This window comes from Calypte anna, chromosome Z (genome assembly GCF_003957555.1).
Source record: "Calypte anna isolate BGI_N300 chromosome Z, bCalAnn1_v1.p, whole genome shotgun sequence".
Lineage (NCBI taxonomy): Eukaryota > Metazoa > Chordata > Aves > Apodiformes > Trochilidae > Calypte > Calypte anna.
In genome coordinates, this window is record NC_044274.1 from 21690872 (window position 1) to 21712693 (window position 21822).

The 21822-nt window shown below is 38.1% G+C and overlaps 1 protein-coding gene across 1 annotated transcript; it reads left to right on the forward strand.

Moving 5' to 3' along the window:
* Positions 1-43: 43 nt before the first annotated feature.
* TMEM38B (transmembrane protein 38B) lies at positions 44-16221 on the forward strand. Its single transcript, XM_030467833.1, has 6 exons — positions 44-253; positions 5716-5872; positions 8904-9088; positions 10148-10235; positions 11869-11986; positions 13581-16221. Exons 1-6 carry the CDS (start codon positions 148-150, stop codon positions 13785-13787), a joined length of 861 nt encoding a protein of 286 aa, XP_030323693.1. The 5' UTR covers positions 44-147; the 3' UTR covers positions 13788-16221.
* The last annotated feature ends 5601 nt before the right edge of the window (positions 16222-21822 follow it).

Consider the following 21822-nt stretch of genomic DNA (forward strand, 5'->3'; position numbering starts at 1 on the left):
CCACCATTTTCTCCCGCCGTGAAAGGCAGATGCTCGGCCCCGCCCCGCAGCTGACGGCGGCCGGCAGGGACCAAACTCCACTGAGGAGGTAGCAGTTGCCTCACTGGGCGGCCGTTCCGCGGCTCACTGTCCCGGTGCCGCCGGGCCATGGAGCTGTGGCAGATGCCGCTGCTCTTCTCGAACCTGCCCATGTTTCCCTTCTTCGACCTGGCGAACTACGTGGCCTCCATTATGGCGCTGAAGGAGCAGCGGGGTGAGTGGGGGCGGTTGGCCGGGCGGGACGGAGCCCACTCCCCATGTTGCCCAGCCGTCCCCCCGTGTTCCCCTGTCTTTCTCCTGTGTCCCCCGCTGTGTTCCTCAATGTTGTGACCCTCCCCCCTCATGTCCCCTGTCCGGACCAAGCCCCGGTGGGTGAGGGTGGCTGCCACGCAAGACGGCGGAGATGCGTGGGCGGGGGGGGGGAGGGATAGAGGGAGGGGAGGGCGAGGGCAGGGAGGCCCGGGGAGCAGGGGAGGCCGAGCGGCGCCCGGGGTAGCGTGCGTCGGTTGAGGCTTTGCCTGGGTCTCTGCGAGAGCCGGGGGTGTCTGGCCCGGGGTGGGGTAGAGCACCTTCGTGTGCCAGTAAAACGGAAAAAAGTACTGAAGTTGTCTTTTGTCCCCCACTGAAAAAAAATCTGTTTTTAATGACGTCCAGTCGCTAAGCCGCTGTTCTCTGCATACTCCCACAAACTCTCGGGTGGCTTGTGTTTCGCTCCGTAGAGCGGGAGGTTTCTCAGCGCTCCTCGTGGCCTCTGAAGTGAGAGAGCCCGGTGAGCCAAAGTTCCACTTTTGCCGCCGAAGTTGCACAGACCTGGAGCGTGTGCTGCTGGGGCTCTCCTGGCAGCCGCGTCCTTCCCCCTCCTGTGCTTAGCCTCTGCCGTCGGCTGGTCTGGCATCCAAATCCAGATGTTCTCTGTTAGTCCCTAAGTGTGCAAATCCCATTCTCTGCAGCTTTGGCTAGTCAGCCAGTCAATAAATAACGTCTAGTTAAAAGCAGAAACCACACAGGAAATCCCCGGCTGAAATATTCTTACTTTTTCAAAGCTAGAGGCATGGGTGAAATCAGACAGTTCTTTCAAAACCTTTTTGCACTGTAGGATTTTAAAAGTCCCAAGAATAAACGGGCTTTTCTAGAAAACCGTTTGCACTCTGGTTGTTGGCCCCAAGCCTAGTTTTCAGTTGTCACAAGTATAGGTACTAGTGTGGCTTGAATGGTTAGAATATGTACTTATGTGGCTTTGGACAGCTGCAGTAACTGTGCATCCCAACCAATAACCATGTAGGAAACGAAGCTGGCTTTCAGTATTACTGTGCGTATTTGGATGCTTGCGTCAGATTTTTGAGGCTCTGTGCCGTTTGTTTGGTCCCTTTCTGAGTGTGTCAAGGTGAAGTTTGCTTCTTGCTGAGTAAGTGCACTTAGCCTGCACTGAGTAAGTGCAGGCTGTGAAAACTGGTATGAAATGCTTATGTTTGCTAGTATCTTTGCCAAGTTTTGTTTCTGGGTGCAGAATTGTGCCATTGTATATTATAACTCTATTCAAAAAGAAACTTACTTTCTAAAGGGATTTTACATTATCATGTTACATTATCATGCATTCCTCTGTAATGGACACATATTAAGACCAGGATGAGAGGAGTCTGCTTCACTAGCCATCGGCACAGCTTCAGCGGGACATCACCTGGGGACATTACAAGTGTTATCTCAAGTCTGGTTAGATCTATGCTGATTGTGTTTTTTTCTTTGATGCTTAATTGCTGGAAACTTCAGAATTCTTGAGCATCCTCTAGTAATTAATTGCTGTAATTCAGGTTACTGCATGCTGGGCTGTTTCTCACTTGTAAGCAATTTGATCTAAACATTAAGTTGTAACTGAAGTAGCAGTCATAATGAAATACTCAGGATGGATGTATTATCACTGATTAATATTCCCTTGGCCTAACTATATATTCTTTTTGGAAACCTAAACCAAGTAGGTATACTTCGCGGGAGAAAACTGGCTAAGCTTAAGTGGCTGGTGATCAAGTGAATGTGATAAAGTCAGACCTGCATTTGTTTTATCCCATATTACACTCACGAAAATACCACATGTCCTCACTGCTTAGAAAAAAGTTCAGTGTGGATATTTATATCTCGCCTGGGTACGCACTCTAATTGGGACTTGTATAGTCCTTCTAGCTCTATTTTCTTGCTCACACTTGTGAATGCTGGTGAACTACAACAGCTGGTGAACTATAGCCAACATGCTGCTTTCTGCATGATTTAAGCTAAGAGTTCTTGATTAGTGCATTTGGGATTGCTTAGTATTTGCTCATTTGTAACTCCAGTCAGGTATAGAACTAGCAGTTTTCTTTTTGGGGACTTGAGGGACTGCAAAAGGTGTTGAGGGTGTAGAATGTGTCATATTTGGAAGGAATGTGCTGGTCTTGTTCTTTCAAGTTTTCTATTACATGATTTTGTTGAGACAACTAATTATGTTTTAGCATAGTTTTGCGAAATGAAATCTGACTCTCTAAATCTTTTAAGTTAATTGATGTCATCATATACAGTTGTACCGGAGTTCTAGAAAAACCTTTCAAGTTCTTCTGGCTTGCTCTTTACATATGTATGTGGTATGTATTTCTGATTTGGAATGTGTTGGAAAAGTTAAAGCAGATCTTGTCCTCCTGGCAGAAATACATTGCTGGCAAGGTTGTTATATTATTGTTGTCTAGAAACAACATTTAACACTGTACTCAAAAATAGGTCTTCAATTTTGAAACCCTATCTTTACTTGGAAAGTGAAGTATACCATTTGGAAGGCTAGTGGCCTTTTAGCAAACCATATTTTGCATGGTTGTATGATGCCTCATTGGTTTTACAGGATGCATCAGTGGACAAATAAAAACAACCACTTACTTAAAAACCCACTTAAAATTGAACTTACTTTCTGAATGTTTACATCACAGTCATAATTTAGATATAGCAATGCTATGATAAACTTTAAAGTAGTATCAGTGTTTTTTGCTTCATTGTCTTCTATGTTTATTATATTTCTTCTTCGAAGGCAGGTATGAAATGTTAATACTGATGTTTGAGCAGAGAAAATCTAATGTTGACCAACAGAAAAATCTTTAAATCCAGTAAATTTTCCAGTCTCTTGTCCTTTTACACCTGGCTTTTAGTAAGGAAAGTGAAAAATAATGAAAAAGTTTTCACAAATTGCATGAGACAAGGCAGGTTGAACTAGAAACTATATCAAATGTCCAATAGAAATGAATTTAAACCTTTTCAATCCTGATACATTAGCATCTTCTTTCTAAGCTGTGTTTCATTAATTGCAGCCAATGTCCCTGTGTGTGAAAAATAAGAGCGATATGTTGAACTCAAAGGCACAGCACCTGGAGTGCTTTCCTTTCATTATCTTAGTAATCTGACTGAACACCTGATGGAGTGAAGAAGCAGCTGAGTTTGTTAGCCAGCTCTCAGTCATGCTGCATTTTGTAGGGATGGAGGAGGTGGTTTGATATTTTGAGAAGGCCACCAGTGAGATATTAAGGTCATTACTTCTCTGCCAGTGCAAGCTTCAAGGTGTGAGGTTAGTGGTTGTTGCATGCCTACCTGGCAATGCATGTCCAAAGTGTAAGATTTAAAATTTAAAAAAAAAACAAAAACTGGTCTGGAGGTTGACAGTTTTTGAATGTGGAACCTCCTGTCATGATCTGGTTACCTGTCTCGCTCGAAGGCCAGATTACTGTGCAGATTAGGTCCTGTATTACTCCTGTCCAGGAGTTAAAGATTGTACATAATGTGATTATGTTGATCTGCTGATCTATTAGCAGTACTCCCCTTTTCCAGAACATGTTCCCATGTGATTTATGTTGGCTGCTCTGTTAGCTGGATTTTCTCATCATCTTGGGAAGTTTGGGATGTTTCTTTTTCATATGGTCACATTGTATTGTAATGCTACAGCAGCATTTAGTAGAGTTATTCAACAGAGTACTGTTGAAGTACTGAGTACTGTTCAGAGTACTGAATATGGGGGGAGGATACTCTCTGTTACAAGGAAAGGAATTCAGTCCTTTCACGTTAAAGTATGTATATAGTAATACTTTTAATGTAGAATTGTCATTAAACAGAATAATTACATGAAAGAAGAAAGCTAATGTAGTTCTTTTGGACCAGAGAGTGTCCACTTAGTAAAATCTTTCCTGTCTTTTTTTCTGAGTGTAATGGCTATCAGGATTGTAGATGTTAATTTTTATAATTTTTTTAATTGAGGAAACCTCAGTATAGTAAGCACAAACCATTAATATTTTGTGTCTCACCCTTTTCAAATATGTTGGTGAAAACAGGTCCACGCTCAGTTATATGGGATCTGGATGTAATAGGCTAAATTGTATTTTTACTTTTGCTGTTAATTACCATTAACAGGCTTTAGAATTTTCTTCTGTTAGATCTATATACATGAACGTAATTGATAACTACTTTGGAGAATGGGTTATACACAGTAACAAGACTGAGAGCATAGCCTATGTGGAACACCAGGTGCTGCAATATGGAAAATAAATTATGCAATAGTTTTTTAAAAATTGGGATGTTACTTGTATTCAGATATTCTGTAATACTTAGGAGTGCTCATTTTTTTACCGGCTGTTCCATAGGAATTTAGGTAGTTATACAATATATGGTAGGTGTGCCAGCACTGAACCTGGAACAAAGTTCTTAATACCTTTTATGAAGTGAATTGTATTGAGAGCACTCTATTCGCTTTAATACATAGGAGCTTCCCATCTTGCTTCTTTTCTCACAAAAATGCTTGAAAAACCAAAAGCTTCTTCTTTGTGCTGGGGACATGTCAGTTTTCATTTTGGGGCAGACACTAGGTTTTATTTCTGCTTTTGTGAACTAAAGGCTTTGGACTGTAGAAAATTTAAACTAGTTCAGGCAAACAGGGCACCTGTGTGAAGGGAAACCTTTGGCAACATTAGATTTTTGATGATCCTCAGAGGTCCCTTCCAACTCTTGACATTCTGTGAAGTGGAAAGAAATATGCAAAACAACAGCTTGAGGATATTTGTGACTTTGGTAAAGTGGTTAAGACATCCCATTATCTCCAATGTAATATTTTTTGTGCTCAGAATTGCAGGTGAAACTACTTAATAATTGTTTTGGATACTGCTTTCATTTTGGTCAGCAAACACAGCAGGGCATTATAAGGGCAAACAGTGACCTTGAATTAATGAACACTCTACACGCAGAAATAGCTTTTGTTGATACATGTCCCAAAAGTTACCAGTACCAGTCCTCACTAGGTCAGCAAAGCCACCTACATATTTTAAATAAAAATTTGAAAGCAGTGGTGTATCTATGCCATATTGTTAATGAGACCTCTCAGCTGTGCTCTGAAAGCTTTTTCTTCTTGATAGCCAAATAGTTATATAATAATAAACCAACCCACAAAAGTTGTTCAGTGAAAAAAATGTCACTTTTATTTAGATAGCATATGCTTAAGTCAGTATACTCTGAAGTTTGTATTTCTGAAGATTTATTCTGTGAAAGCATAGAGGTTTCTGCAGGATTTTTCATTACCTAAAGAAGCAATGTTGGACTTAATTATTTGAAGAATATTGACTTTTAAAACACTATGAGATTCTCAAATGTTTATATCTATTGATGCATCCTTTCTCTTTGTTTCAGGAGCTGTGGAAGTGGCAGTCCAAAGCCCAATTGCCTGCTGGTTTAGTGCCATGCTTTATTGCTTTGGTGGTTCAGTTTTGTCTTCAGTGATGCTTGCAGAACCTCCAGTAACATTTCTGGCAAAGGGCACAAATATTCTACTGGCATCTTCAGTTTGGTAAGCAGGCACAATTGAGTTAGATGATTTAGTGTTGGTTCTGAGGTAGCTATACTTTGTAAACTGAGATTGAACCTTCAAGCTTCCATGTAGAACAGAAGCTTAACTTTAAAATATGGATTTGGATACTATTTCTTCATCCAGAATGTTACTGCAGCAAAGTAGCTGTTATGATCCTGTTCTATAGGAACAAAATGTGTGTAGGAGAGAATTCTTACAGGCTATTTTAAAACAAAGTGCTCAATCACTAAGCTAGGCTTGCCTTTGCTTTTTAGAGTGGTCTCATTTAAAAAGCTGAAAACATTATTTTGGAGTAAAGTGGACGTCAGTTAACTAGTTTTTTTTCTGGATATAGGTAATTCATAAATGCAGTCTGGTTTTTTTGCAGTAGCAAAGCCCTTTGGGCTCTTGAAGCCCTGAGCCTAGCTGATAGAACAGCTTTGAACTTTTCTGTAATTGGGAATTTAAGACACAGATCTTCTTTCCTCTCCTAATTTCTACTTCCTGACATCCTTTTTTTGTTTTTTCCCTGTTCCCAGATGAATGAATGGTTGTTGTAGTGGAATATAGTAGAGAATTTGAATGGGAAATTGGGTATGTGATCAAGGCCACAATTTGACCTGGTTTGGAATTAAAAAAAGCACTGGAGGTATTTTCATGTAAGTGTGGCCTTCCAGTGGAGTTTTTTTTTTCCAGAAAGTGACCTTTGAATCAAGCTTACCAAAATATGTAAGTCACAGTTGGTGTTTGAACTTAGAAATATCAATTCCTATCTTATCTGTGCCTTGTACCTTCCTTAGGTTTTATAATTGCAAATCCATTGCAGTGGAAGTATGTATTTCTATCAGTCTGTGTATATCTGCATATTAGTCTTCTGGTCTTCATGTTGCTATGGAATGTGACAGATTTCATTTATGTAAATGCATGAAAGGAATAATGTGCAATAAATAGTGAAATACTAGCAAAGCTTGTAGGATCTGCTTATGATTCATATTAGACTGATGCAGGCAACATAGCTCCTTGTTTTAACAAATGACAGGTTAGGAGTACGTCTAAACAGAACATGATTTCTGTTGAATGTAACATGGTCAAATGCAACTTGCTGTGCACAAATGTGTTTTTAAATGAGAAGGTATGAGTGTTATGAAACCTTTTAAACTAGGTTTACGGAGTTCTCTCTTCATAAGCATAATAAGTTTAATTCTCAATCCTGAATCATGTGAAATGAATTTCCCCAAGCCTTAAGTAAAGCTGGAAAATGAAAGAGGGTATGCTGTGCTTTATTAGTGCTCCTGAATAGTCTGTAGAAGAGTGACATCTACTGGTTAGTAAGTGTTGCTAGCAAAAATGATAGGCAAAAACGCTGTGGTGAAACTGCAATGCTAGGTTCAATCTAGTTACCCGTGCTTCAGGGTCCTAAACCCACATTCTGTATTTGTAAATTAATTTTGTTTACTGTTGCCTGTTGATTACAGGCATTATTTGGCATTTGCAGTAGCCATTAAAATACATACTCTCTGTACATCTTTGAGCTCATATCAGCCAAAGCTTGGTTGCATGCAAAGGCAATTGACTTTACAATAGGAGAAAAAGGAAAAATATAAGTAGTTCAAAAGTAAGGCTGAAACTAAACATCAGAACAGTACTTACCTATTAACATAAATCCTAGTTAATTTACTGTATAAGGGAAGTAGGCTGTTGCATGACACTATGTTTAAAAATATATAACTAATATAAGTATATATATATAACTAATGTAACTATATATTTTAAAATATATAATGAAGGCAGGACTTCAGTCAAACTTTACCTGGCATCGTGCTATAAAAGATAAGCTTTTTTTTTTTTTTTCCTCCCAGAAAAAGTCAAATGCTGTTCAGATTTCTATTCTCTAACCATGAAGGATGACTCTTCCTCTTTATGATGTCTGGTAGTAGTTCCAAGTGAAGTGAAATTAGATACAAGAGGTGTATCTCTCCTTTGCAGGCTGAGTACACTGGAGAAGAATATAGCCCTAGAAGTTTTTGGTAGGCAGCCTTAAGCTCCTCACTGTTCTCCATTTGGACATCATACCTTTGAGCACAACACTTTGATTGCAACCATCCTGCCAACTTCATATCCAGCAAATGGTCCATCCATCAAATCCATATCCTTGCAATTTTGAGACCAACATGCTATGTGGGACAACGCCAAATGCTTTGCACAACGCCAGATAGATGATGCCATATCCCATGAAAGGCCACCAGATCTGTGAGGCATGATTTACCCTTGGTCAAGCCATGTTGGTTGCCACCAACCACCTCCACATTTTCCATTTGCCTTAGCAGAGCCTGCAGGAGGATCTGCTCCAGCTTAGAGTTTCACTGTTAGCCGTGTTTACTTTGTTTTAAATGGATCTGATAAAAATATTATAGTATTACTGTGCTTTTAGTGCTTTTAAAACAAAAATGTGGTTGTAATTGGCAGTCTGGAAAAGCTAGAACTGGTGGTCACTCAGGTACAAAGTGTGTTTGAAAATAGCTGTGCATTTCATCTGCCATGACACTAACTAATGGGGGCATTCTTGCTGAAGTTATGTAATTCCAGTATGAAAGTATGGTGTCAGCATGTAATTTACTACTCTGTTGCAGTCCTTAAAAAAACAAACAAAAAAAATGCCCACCAAACAAATGAAAAATAACCCACAAAAAAAGAAACCACAAAGTCAGACACTAATTTAATAATCTGAATTACAAAAAACATATGTGAGCTATGGAACAGTTGGTAAACTTCTTCATGTACTTAGATTTTCCTGTGGAACAATGAGTCAGTAAGAACTATTTCAAATTCTGTTTAATGAATTTGGTGCAAGAGCTCAAGCATGCTCAAAAGCGTTTCAGATTTGCTCCAGTATGTCTACCACCCAAAACAGTTATCAGGTATATCATACATTATTAGTCATGTTCCAAAAACTCATTTAAAGGTTGTAAGAAAGTGAATTCCCTAGCAAAAACTTTTGAATGCTGCTAATGGGTTTTCCCATGATTTTCAGGTATCTTGTGTTTTACTGCCCACAAGACATATTCTGCCGGTGCTTTAACTTTCTGCCTCTTCGCCTTCTGGTTGCGGGAATGAAGGAAGTGACTAGGACTTGGAAGATACTGGCTGGCGTTGCACATGCAAACAGTCACTTCAAAGATGCCTGGCTTGTTATGGTTGCTGTGGGCTGGGCCAGAGGTAGCATGCATAACAACTTGTTCTGATGGATTGTGATGTTTTTGAGTGATGTTTAAATGCTCGCCCTTCAGCCCTTCTGGTAGCACCAGTCCTTGCTGTGCTGGATGTGATAGTCCTCGTACAGTCTGTAGTCCCCTGAGGGGAAAAGCCTGTGCAGCAGTTTTTCTGCCTGGATTAAGGGTGACATTGAATAACTTGGAAGGAATTTCATTTTTTCCCTTCAGGTCTTGTAAGGGCTTGTAGGCTGGGCAGTTCATGGCAATAAAGAAATAGATCTGTGTAGCTTTAGTGCTTCCAACAGTGTATTTCCTCAGAGTTGTTTTCCTTACACATGGCCAGAGAACTTAGTTTCTGGTTTTTTTTTATTTTAACCATTAACTGATTTTAAATGCAGGAATGGGCCTTCTTGCCTGCCTGCTGTTTGGAATATGATTCTGGAAGTCGCTTTCCTAGGGCTGTATTTGAAGTCATGACATCAAAACCACTTCAGGAAGTAGTGGTGCTGCTTTTGGTTCTGTTTTCTGGATTGTGTTTTGCTGAGGGAAACAACATGTGTTAATGTGATGATCTAGTGTATTCTTTTCCCAGGTTATAACACAGATCATTCTCATTAGCCAGTGTCTTAACACCTCCTTTTGTCTTGTGTTCTTTTAATGTAAAAATATATATTAATTTTTCTCACAGAGGGTCTTCATAGCTTATAGAGACACTGTATTTACATGATGACATGAAGAATGGTATGATACAACCCCCTCTGGAGACTTCAGTAATTCAGACATTTGTTTGTAGTGATGAGTGCATTTGTTTGTAGTGACAAGTGCATCAGTTGAGATTCTATCTATAAAGTTAAACCTGAGATTCTTGTTAAGTAGCTAAACCTCTGAGGTTTCATGTTGGATGTTCAGTCATGCATGTTTAAAAGATTGGATCAGTCTCTAAATATGAGCTTTGGGTGCCACATTCAGCACCTTGTGCAGCAAGTTTTACTGGGAGCAGTAGCAAGTTGTGCAGTAGTGGTAGCATTCAGGAGAGGCTTATTGCAAATCTGTGCAATTTCAGGAGCTGGTGGTGGCCTAATTTCCAACTTTGAGCAGCTGGTGAGAGGAGTGTGGAAACCTGAAACCAATGAACTACTGAAAATGTCCTAGTAAGTTTTTTAAAATACTCAAGCTGTGGTTTTGCTAACTCAAATTTACACTTACTTATAGTGGTTCCAGTCACAAAAAACCTCAGTAGGACATGTTTGTACTCAGTGTTTTCTTGTGAAAGATTGGTTTATGATCTTTGATAATTTTAGATGATGTTTAATTGTTTTAGGTTGACAGCACAAGAACAAATGGGAAGATGAGTCAAGAAAAAATGAGTTGATAGAAAGCAGTACTGAGTCAGGAGGAAGTTGCTGGAAAGCAATGTTTACTCAATTTTTCTTACTGGGACATGATCTTTTGTCCAAACTAAAGGACAGTGGTACCAGAAGTATGCAAGTGAAGTCTGCTGTTTTAGTGCTTGTTTTGAGTATTATTAAGACAACTTCCTTTGAACATTGTCACTCTTACTTTCTCTGACAGTATTGTTTTCCTCTATAGATATCACTTATTTGAGAAGGGGCAAATTGGTATTCAATATAGCAAAAATGTTACTTTTCTTGTTGAAGCAAAGAATGGGGAACATTACACGGCTCCCATTTTTTAGTCTGTACAGTAAAATGATCATGCCAGGCTAGAAAGCCACAAGCAATAATTTGTAAGTCAAGATAAGCTCACTGTGGTAATTTCCTAAAATTCGTTTTATCTTTCCCATGTTACTCTCAGTCTTTAGAAATAGTCATCATCATCATCATCATCATCATCATCATCATCATCATCATCATCATCTTTTTTATAGTTATCTTGCTTTTCGGCAGCCACTCTTAGCAGCAGAATAAAATAAGATAAATTTGTTGCCTTTCCTTTGGCGTTTTTTCAGTTTTTCACGGTTTATGTTAGATGTTGACTTCTGAAATTCCAATAATGTATCTACACTAGATGCTTTGTAATAACATGGATGTCACCTGTATATGTCACATGTAGATGCAGATTAAGAAATGCACAGAATTTTTCTGCCACTATATTAGTGCTGTCTCTTCAGATGACTTTAGGTAATTGACCAGAGTTCTCGTGTTTTCTGACTGCATGCCTAGCAAAGGATTTGCCACCACACTGAAGATAGCTAGAAGATGTGTATCTTTGCATGTTGTAAGTCAACACAAGCAAAACCGGGTAGCAGAGTCCTGGGTCAAGTCAAGTATAAGCTGACTACCCTTATAACTCTAGAACTGCTGTAGTGTCAGTGGACCAAACTTCTTGATTTTCAGCAGCTTAAGCAACTCCTTGGAATAACTAGCACCTGGAGTATAGGAAAGGAACATTTTTTGAAGTCCAAATAGTGCAAGTTTTGTGATTTAACTCTTCAGTAACATATATTGGGAGAGGAAGAAGGGGAGTGGAGGCTGATGTATAGAGGCATTGATTTGAAGAGGTTTTATCAAATATGAGTTTGTGTGGAAAGTAGTGCTGAACTTCATGCTTGTCCATATTATGGGCAGAAAGCTTAGTAGTATATAAAGTAAAAGTTGGGTTTTAATTATACCTAGGTTTTGCACCTTGTCACTGTTACCACATGTTGTAATTAGTTCTATTAAGACATAATTCTTTTGCACATTAAGAACATTTATTGCTTTCCAAGTCATGGCATCTTTGACTGTAGAGTAGAGAAATTAATGCTGTTTGTTTGATTTACAGCCCTGTGAAGGTGACTTTGATAGGAGCAATTCTTTTCACCCTGCAACACAGCCAGTACTTGCCAATAGCAAGACACAATCTTATGTTTTTATACACTATCTTTCTTGTTGTCTCCAAGGTAAGAATGTGAAAGTATTGCAAATAACTGAATAATAGAAAATATTTTATTTCGTTATATTGGAGCAAAACAGTTCTAACACAGACATTCTATTACAATTTAGAATGCATGCTTCTGGAAGGTCAGCTTCTACTTATATATTAAACCTGTGTCTAGTTCTCTATACATGAGCAGAACTGAAGATGTTTTCTGCTACTAATACTGTTCAATGTATGGGGAAAAAAAAACAACCCCAAAAACAACACAAAAAAAGGAATCAGTGCTTTTGGCATAATCTCAAGCAAAGTGTATGGTTGCGGAAAGAAACTGCTGTTCTTTCAGTAGCTGCTTAATGCCTTCCTTGTACCTACCTGTGTAGTCAGTCATCTATGGATTTGCAAAGCAAGAAACTAGATTCTCACCTAGCTTGGTGAGAATCTTGGTGAAAACTTACATTTGCAATGTAAGTGTTCTGGTGGAAAGTATCTCAAAACCATTTGGAAGTAACTGTAACTATTTTTATAATAAAATAGATACTTATTCTCTACTGAATCCTTTAATTCCCCCAGTTTCTTAATTTTCAGGGTGATCCCCATTTTCAGGATTATCAGTTGGTAAGAAAATGTAATCTGTGTCAGCAGTAGTAGTCTCTAGTGATCTTAAGAGCATGAGGGCTGTTGCTGAAAAGACTTGACCCTGTCTTAAAGTGGTAGTTGCCAGTCTTCTTTCTGAGAACTAGCTGATAAGTTTTAATTTTAGAGAAGTTGCTCTGGGGAGCAAAGACTTGAAGCTGATGCTTATGGTTCTCCACTTAAACCAGTAAAGGCATTGTTGAGCTGAGGATGCTGGGAATGGAGAAGGAAAGGGATTTTATTCTGCAAATAAGAAATTAAAGCTGTCTTCAGAAGCTGGCTGTTAGGCTGCACTGATGTGGACAAGTTCTTAAACTGAGGGTCATACAGGACAATCAGGAGCTTAAGCGTCTACTTAACTAATAAAGCAACAGTTTGTAATAGTGTCTTGCTTTAGAAACTTTTCATGTCTCTGAAAACTTTGGAAACTGTTGCAATACAAACTTGCCCAGTACCTGAATCTACAAAACAGTTTTTTAATCCTGATTCAAAGTTACGTATTTGAAGGAATTTCCTCCTGAGTATGTCAAAATTTTGAATGAGTACGAATTTCTGAAATTCTAACTAAATTCTGTCTGTGCGTATATATATATATATATATATACACATGCATGTTGCATTCCTTTAACATAAATGGAAGTAGCCCCTCCCTTTACAGTTTCTCAGTTTGAACAAGATACAAAACTTACACATAAAAGTTGCTGTTTATCTTAGTTGTATGACATTAGATGTTGTTTACTCTTAGGATGAGTTTAGTAAACCTTAAGGTTTTTGAGCATATGGTTTATATATAGTTGTGTGAAGAGCACAGGTCAGAAAAAAAAAAAAAGCATTTTTTTATCAATTCAAGCTCAAAACATATTTATCTTTTGGTGGTGTTGTCTCAGGATCATGTAAAAATTAGAAATGCCACTCAGCTTTTAGCTTTTTTTAGTTGCTCTGGCATTAAAACATTTTTTTAACTTCATCCTTGTTCTCCCTAGGTAACAATGATGTTGACAAGATCTGCAGCTTCTCCATTTGCTCTCTTTGAGGCTGCATTAGGCCGTATGTTCTTCAGATTGCAAGAGACACCACCCCAAGTGAAGGGTGAAGGTGCCTCATCTTCCAATGAGGCTTCAGTCTGTGACCGATCTTCTGAACAATACCGAGATAGTGTTAAGAAAAAACAAGCAAAGAAAACAGAATAAGTGGTGCAATATCCTTAATGCTCAAAACCTTTGAAGATATTTGTACTTCAGAGTATACTATTTGTTTGAAGCAATGCAAATGTGGAGAGAACAGGGTTCTGTGTTGTTGTTTGCCTTTAGAATGTGTTATGTAAGCTGCTGTTCAGATGTCTAAATGAACATGTTGAATTTCTGAGTTAAAAATCACAAATTTTTATAGCGCTTAGAAGTTTACTAACTTTTGTATTTATAATTAATTTAAATGCTTACATGCTAAAAAGATAGTTTCAAAATGTCACAATCAGCTTGGTTTTCTCATATATCACTTGTTTCAATACTTCATCCCCCTCCTTTTATTCTTATATTTTGTTTGGATAGCATGGATTTATGCTGCCAAGTGTTCACAGCATGTCCCAAATAAGAAAGTAATCAACTGAGTAAGGCTTTATCATTGCACTGTAAACCCATGAAAATGTACCAAACCAATGCCTTTAACTAGAAAAATAACTGAATTACTATTGTAATTCACATTGCACTGGTTTAGATTTTCTTCATTTACTTAAGCAAATTTTTTCTTATTAGCCTATTTTTTTAAAATAAGAGTGAGTTATCTAATACTGTTTAAAATCTTTACAGTTAGCAAGTAGGAACATTTCAGTATTTTTGCTGTTGGCTTACTTTGACACTTTATTTGCAAGCATTTGACATATTGCTGTTTTTCCTGTTACATAAGTGATTTACATGTGGTTTGTAGATATCTTTCCAGTTGACTGGGGCTAGACATCTGTGCCTGCACTTTTATCCCAGCATATGGGAATTTGGAGACGTTACATTTCATAAGAATATTTAGAGGAATCTTCCATTGATGTGCCAATTTTTAGAATAAGTTAAAATATTCTTACAGATTAGAAGAAGAAGACAAATATATTTGTCTTCAGAGTGTACTACTTTGAAGAGTATTCTTCAGCAAGAGGAGGAAGAATTAATCTTTATTACGGGTAGCTGAGGAGAATGTGGAGGGAGATCAGGTTAGAAAAGGCAAAATTCTTATTCCAGGTACATATCTAAATTTATGACAAAACTGTCACCAGTGTTGTGCTTAGGTTAGAAAAGAAAAAGATACCAAAGAAATTTGTGCTTGTCTGGTCACATTTCTGTGGTGGTGAAAAACCAAAACCATTGAACTCACAAGACTGGAATCCAACTTTATAGTGTATGTGCTCTACCTTGTGAAGCTAAAATGAGTATTTTCTTCAGTAATGAAAAATACTTTTTAAAAAGAACCACTGACTTTTTGGACAAAATAACAGTCACATTCCTGACATTTTGACACCAAAATTTGGTGTACAGTTACAAATGCTTGGAGTATTCTCTTGCAGGGTGTCTCAGATTCTTGTAGCTTGTAGAAACTTGAAAGTGCCAACTGACTAGTTAATAATCAACTAATTATTTAGCAACACCATCAGAAGTTTTATGTCCACAGTTTTTAAACTTCTGGATGTTTTTTTTGGAAAGGTGTAATATGGTATACCATATTACAAGAACCCTACAAACTGGTTGTATGAAACTGTGTTGCACAACTGTGAAATAGTGGCTGATAAATGGCTACTCTTAACCCAAGTAAATGTGAAAATATGCTTAGACTAAAGTTCTAACATTTACAACTTGAAGGGAAGTATCTTTTTTTTATGTCCTTTTGGATTTAAAGAAAACATTTTTTAAAAAAGAGTTGTTTTTCTTGACTGAACACCTTAAGAGAAATACAAATCACACTAAAAATTTATATTGTGAGACAACATAAGTTCTACTGGAAGAAATCCTATTGTCAGCATTATGAAAACAAACAATGTTTATAGATTTCACAGGCTTCTTAAGGATAAGTGGTCAAAAGGACTCTGACTAAGAGGTTACATGCAAGTGTTCTGAGAACTGATTTTTTATAATACAGAAAAGATAACCATTTGCACAGAGTTTAACCTGAATTCTTTAGAAGACCTTAATACAGTCTGTCCAGGATGCCTTAAATAAACAATTACTTCCTGGTTTTCATGGGGATAGTTCTATATGTTTGCTAAACTTTTCTGTGTGAGATGGTAAGAATTCCTTGTAGCTGTTATGTTCTGATAAGGCATGTCAGATTCAGCAGAACTGAATACATGAACTAGTCAACTGTATCTAATTTTGCTATTGTCCTAGTAAAATTAGAAGCAGTTCTTTTGTACTAATATAATATTAAGGTTTAGAGTTGTTTTATCAGCTCAGTCCTCAGGCTGGAAGGGCTTGTTCCCCATAAATCCAATTGTTATTCTCATTCATCTGTTATATTAAGCATGCCTAATTTTTATAAAAAGAAATACCTCAATATACCTCATTCTGAGGTCTGAATGAAGCCTTACAAACAGTAGCAACAAACAGCATTTGACACTGAGAATAAAAAATATGTTGTAAATAGTAACTCGCATTTGTTTTTATAAAGCTGCCCTGTTAAGCAGTTGAATGCCTTTTGTGAAACATGTTAAACTGTGCAGTAAGGAACACATAACAATATGAACACTGATGGAGAAATGCATTAATGTTCTCAGGCAAGAACAGCGTATTGCACACTGAGTTTTATTTACAGTCAAGAAGTAGGATATCAAAACGCCATAACAAATAAAAGCTGCTGCAACTATGCTTGATAAACTAATGAATGCATATGTCTGACATTCTCTGAAGGAGGAATGTAACAGGTTGCTTATGGAAGAGGAACAGAGTAGGTTGTGACAAGTGGTGTCCCTCAGGGGTCTTTATTGTGTATTGGGACCAATGCTGCTTAGTATCTTCATAAGTGACACATACAGTGGGACCAGGTGAACCCTCAGCAAATTTGCAGACCATACCAAGCTAAGTGGTGCAGCTGACACACCTGAGGGCTGGGATGCCATCCAGAGGGGCCTGGACAAGCTCCAGAAGTGGGCCTAGGTCATGAGGTTCTACAAGGCCCAGTGCAAGGTCCTATGCATGGGCAAAACCAACTCCCTGGGACTTCCCAGGGCTGGGGGATGAAGGAGTTGAGAGCAGCTCAGCAGAGAAGGATGTGGGGGTACTGGTGCCTGAAAAGCTCAACATGAGCTGGCAATGTGTGCTTGCAGCCCAGAAAGCCAGCTGTAGCCTGGGCTGCATCAAAAGATGTGTGTCCAGCAGTTAAGGGAGGTGATTCCACCCCTCCACTCTCTTGAGACCTCACCTGGAGTTGTGTGTCCAGTTCTGCAGCTGTCAGCACAAGAAAAATCTGGAGCTATTAGAGCATGTCCAGAGGAGGACCACAAAAATCACCTCAGGGCTGTCTCCCATGAGGACGGGCTGGGAGAATTGGGGTGATTCAGCCTGGAGAAGGGAAGGCTGTGGGGAAACCTTAATGCAGCCTTTTCAATACTTAAATTGAACTAGTTTACTAGAAACATGGGGACAAACTTTTTCTGGACCTGTAGTGATAGGACAAGGGGTAATGGTTTTAACTTCAAAGAGGGTACGCAGAGATTAGATAAAAGGAAGATACTTTTTAAATGAGGATGGTAAGACACAGGAACAGGTTGCCCAGAGAGGTGGTAGATGCTCCTCCCTGGAAACATTGTCAGGCTGGATGGGGCTTTGAGTGACCTGATCCAGTTGAAGATATCTCTGCTCACTGCAGGGGGGTTGGACTGGGAGACCTGTAAGAAGACCTTCCAGATGAACCGTTCTATTATTCTTTCATGAAAACAAAGTTTCTTCAAAGTTAATGAAGCATACTGTCAAGATGGTTGAAACAGCCTTACTGATTTTGGGAGCAGATAGTGCCAGTGGCATACAGTTCATGCGAATCATAGAATCAGCTGGGTTGGAAGGGACCTGAGACATCATCAAGTCCAACCCTTGAACCACTACTGCTGCAGTTACTAGATCATGGCACCGAGTGCCACATCCAGTCTCTTTTTTAAATATCTCCAGGGATGGAGAATCCACTGCTTCCCAAGGCAACCCATTCCAATGCTTGATCGCCCTCTCGGTAAAGAAATTCTTTCTAATGTGAGTATACTTTGTTGATTTTGGCTAAAAGTTTATCAACCTTTCTGACATTCTTTTCCTGGATGATTTATATAGAGATTATTCCTTGTGGTAATCACTTCAAATCAGACCTTCAGTTTGGTCAGATTTTTTCTCTCCCTTGAAAGATGACCAGTTATTAAACACCTGAGTATCAAGGCTGGAAATATATATATATATATATATATATATATGTATTTATATATATACACATACATGTATGTATATGTATATGATATGTGTATGTGTCTATGTATGTGTATATATATATACACACATACACATATCATATACATATACATACACATATACATAAACATATACGTGTGTGTGTATATATATATATATATATACACACCCGTTTTGAGGGCCACTGAAAGATTTTTTGATCCAACACACATTCTGTTTTTTTAAAATATTATCTGTTTATGATCCTGAGACGTTTATGGAATCATATAGAAGTATATTTGAGTGTCTGCCAGTGGAATTTGAGGATACATTTAAGAGCAATTAAGATTATGCTGAGCAAGATGAAGATTTATGTGGCTCTTCTGTTGTTACTGCAGAATGTAAGAAAAATCCCAGGTGAAGAAACAAGTTTTTTACTGAAGAAAGTACAATTAATTACATGGCAAGTTCAGTTTCATAGGGATGACTTCTGTCTGTGTACAGACACTGTATGAAAACTTTGCCATCTTTACTTACCAGTCACTGAAGTGTGGGACTGAGTATCCCAAAGTGAGCTGCTGTCCTGCAAAAGAGGTGGTTCTTTGCTGTTTGCTTTCTGGCTCATGAAACCTTAAAACAGCAGGAGGGAGGCTTAGGGCTTTAAGTGATCCTTTCAAGTTGAGCAAAGGGAAAGAATGAAGCATAGGAGAGAGAGAATCATCTTTCTGAACAGCTGCCTTTGTATTAGTTGTGGCATGTTCTTTGGCTTCAATCCAGTTGTCCAATATATTTTTAGGGCCCTTTAATTCAGTATAGCAGCTGAAACAAGGAGACGTAGTTCGTGTGATGCGTTTAGCTTATAGGCCCCACCAGTGATGTTGAGAAACAGCACATCCAGAAGAGGTGTCAGCAGTGAATTGTCCCTTTGACAGTGGCTTTTTCTATAGGGTTTGTGGATTTTTTAAAAATCAATTTAGGCTTCAAAGACTGATAATATGCAGAGGAGAGATGGTGACCTTATTGCCAAGCTCGAATTCCAGTTATAAAGTAATGTGGCATAGTTGCCAATATTTACATTGCAGTAATTTGGGTATCCACTCCTGTGACTAGTACATAAATGTTTTCTTTTTAGATTAAACTTTCTGGATTAAAAAGTTCAAAATCAGATTGGATTCTTTGGAATCCACCTCTCCCATGGGTAATCCAGATGTCTTGTAAATGGCTTTGATTTTTAACTGTCTTGCCAAAAGTATAGTTACATAGAAATAAAATGTATTGGTGACTTTTTCATTCCCTTGTTTGTATCTAAATCTCATGCTTATTTCAGGCATTATGTGAGTAAGTCTGACAGGAAGTGGATCATAACTGAGTTTAGAAGAAGCTGAAACACAAAGGCTGTTTAAAGAGAAAATTTTAATGCTAATATCCATATAGTAAGAAGACATAGCTGCCAAATGCTAGAGAGTTTAACAAAAGTATAACAAAAACTTAGTACTAAATGGCTATACTTTAGACAAGCAGTGAAACTTCAGGAAACAAACCCATGCATTGCAATTGAAAAAAGCTACTATATGCAAACATGGGAAACAAGTTTCCAAATAGTGCACCAATGTGCATGTGTTCTTGCCTTCAAATACAAACTGCATGGAGCACAAGGTTAATGAGCTTCAGACCAGATTGAAACAAGAACACAAAGAGTCAGGACAAAGTGGAGTAACTCCTGGAAATGCTATGCAACGTGCTATTGCTATAGCAAGAGGTAGAAACCCAGGCTGCTGTCTGAAATGAACTAAGGAATATGGTTCTACCACCAGCATGGCCTATTGTTGCTGATCTAAGAAGTGACGTGCTGCATTTCTGAGCTGTAGATGGCCTTTATGGATGTCTATGAAATTAAAACACCAATGCTGTAAGGCAAAGCAATGATTAAGAAGGTCAAGTAGTGTAAGATGCCTGGGGATATGTTTGCAGCATGAACTACAAGAATGCGATATCTTTAAACAGCGATGATTTTTTTTTTTTAGTCAGTCTGAAATGATGTGGAGAAGAGTGAAATTATGTTTGAGCAGTTCATTAATGTCAGAAAAAATAAATGAGGGCTGTCAACAAGATACTATTAGTGAAACACATCCCTGCTTCTTGGTGCATGGTAAGGTAGTAATTTCAGGCAATACAGGATGTAACCACCTATTATGTGAGCAATGTGGATGGAGCTTTTCATTGCTCCTCCAGGAGCATCAAACAGGTGTGGCTTCTAGAACTTATTTATGGTGAAAATAAAGAGCAATAAAACTTATAAAATTATCTGTCGTCTTCAGAACTGTGAGTGACCAACACACTATATCAAGACTGTAAGAGAGGAAACACTGGCTATCACAAAGGTCTGTGAAATCAAAATTGAACCTGATGCACACACAGTGATTTTTGCTTAATACAGCAACTTTGCTTAATACAGCAAATTGGTAGGTAATGGACCCTGAGCAAGCAAAAAAAAGGAGCTACCACTGAAGTTGCACAATGTATAATTAAGCTTTAGAACCCACTGCCACAGGTAGCAATGCTAGAAAGGTGTATCAATTGGGTACCATTTCTAACTCAGGCAGGCCTCATTGTGTACTGACAGATGGTAGAGGAGTATAATGAGTATCTTATATACATTATATAGCATATGCCTGACCTCAGATAGTCTCTAGGCATATACTCTTGGCACATACGCATGGCAGATTCTGTTATCTAGGGATAGGTAAAGGCAGTCTCCTCCCACCAAAAAATTACTTGGCTGAAGTTCCTGGAAAATTACAGGGATCAGCACAAGTGCAAGGGATTGGCCTCCCCTGCCAGGCAAACAAAAGGATACTTGGCTAGAGAGAGCACTGGGCTGATCCTGTATTTGCTTCTCAAAAGTGGGCCCTTGCTTTGTTAGTTTTATCTTTTCTTATAAATCAAAAGCAGTTCTTTTGTCTCTGTGCAGTTCAGTCTGTTATTTGTAGAACATTTTCAGGAGGACAGGTGAAAGAGTATTCTAGATGTATGAATTATTAGTACAGATTACAGTTGTTCTGTTGAGGGTTTCTTTCCAGATGAAAATGGGCTTGACTGAAAAGAGCCATATTTTTGCAGAAAAAAACGTACTAGTGGAAGTTCTTTTTAATTCCGTGTAGAAAAAAAAAAAAGTAATAAAACTGGTTTTCTTTTTAAAAATAGATAGTTTGTGTAAATTTTTTCTCCCTTTATTTTAACTAGATATATAATTACTTATGGAAAATTGACATTTAATTAATCATGGGAAAATGCTTAAAACCTTCAACAAAGTTAATTTTTTTTAAAAAAAGTAATTTTTCCTAGCTGCATTGTTCCTAGTATAAGAAAATCATTACATTTTCTTAGGTATTGATAGAGAATAGTAAACCTAATTTCAGTGAATATCTGGCCTGTGTGTGAAATGAATCCCTTTTCTTTTCCAAACAAAAATATGTTTTTGAAAGAATCCTCATATTGCAGCTGGATTTTTTTCTGAATAATTTACTGATAATACAGTATTTTAAAATCTTGCATAGTGGGGAGAAAAATTCTTACCTTGTCAGGTTGTGGTCATGTGGTAAAGTTACAGATGACTTGCCTTAACTCTTCAGCTTGCAGACTGGGGTTTATTTCAATACCACAGTAATGAAGAGAGGTGTTGTAATTTTCTGATATAAGCCACATTAAAATATTTTTTCGCATGTTGATGTGCCTCAAAAAGCTTCATGCTAAAACAACAACAACAAACAGAAAGAATCAATTAGTCTTGCTGTCAGCAGTCCTGTCTCTTTTTCCTTTCCAA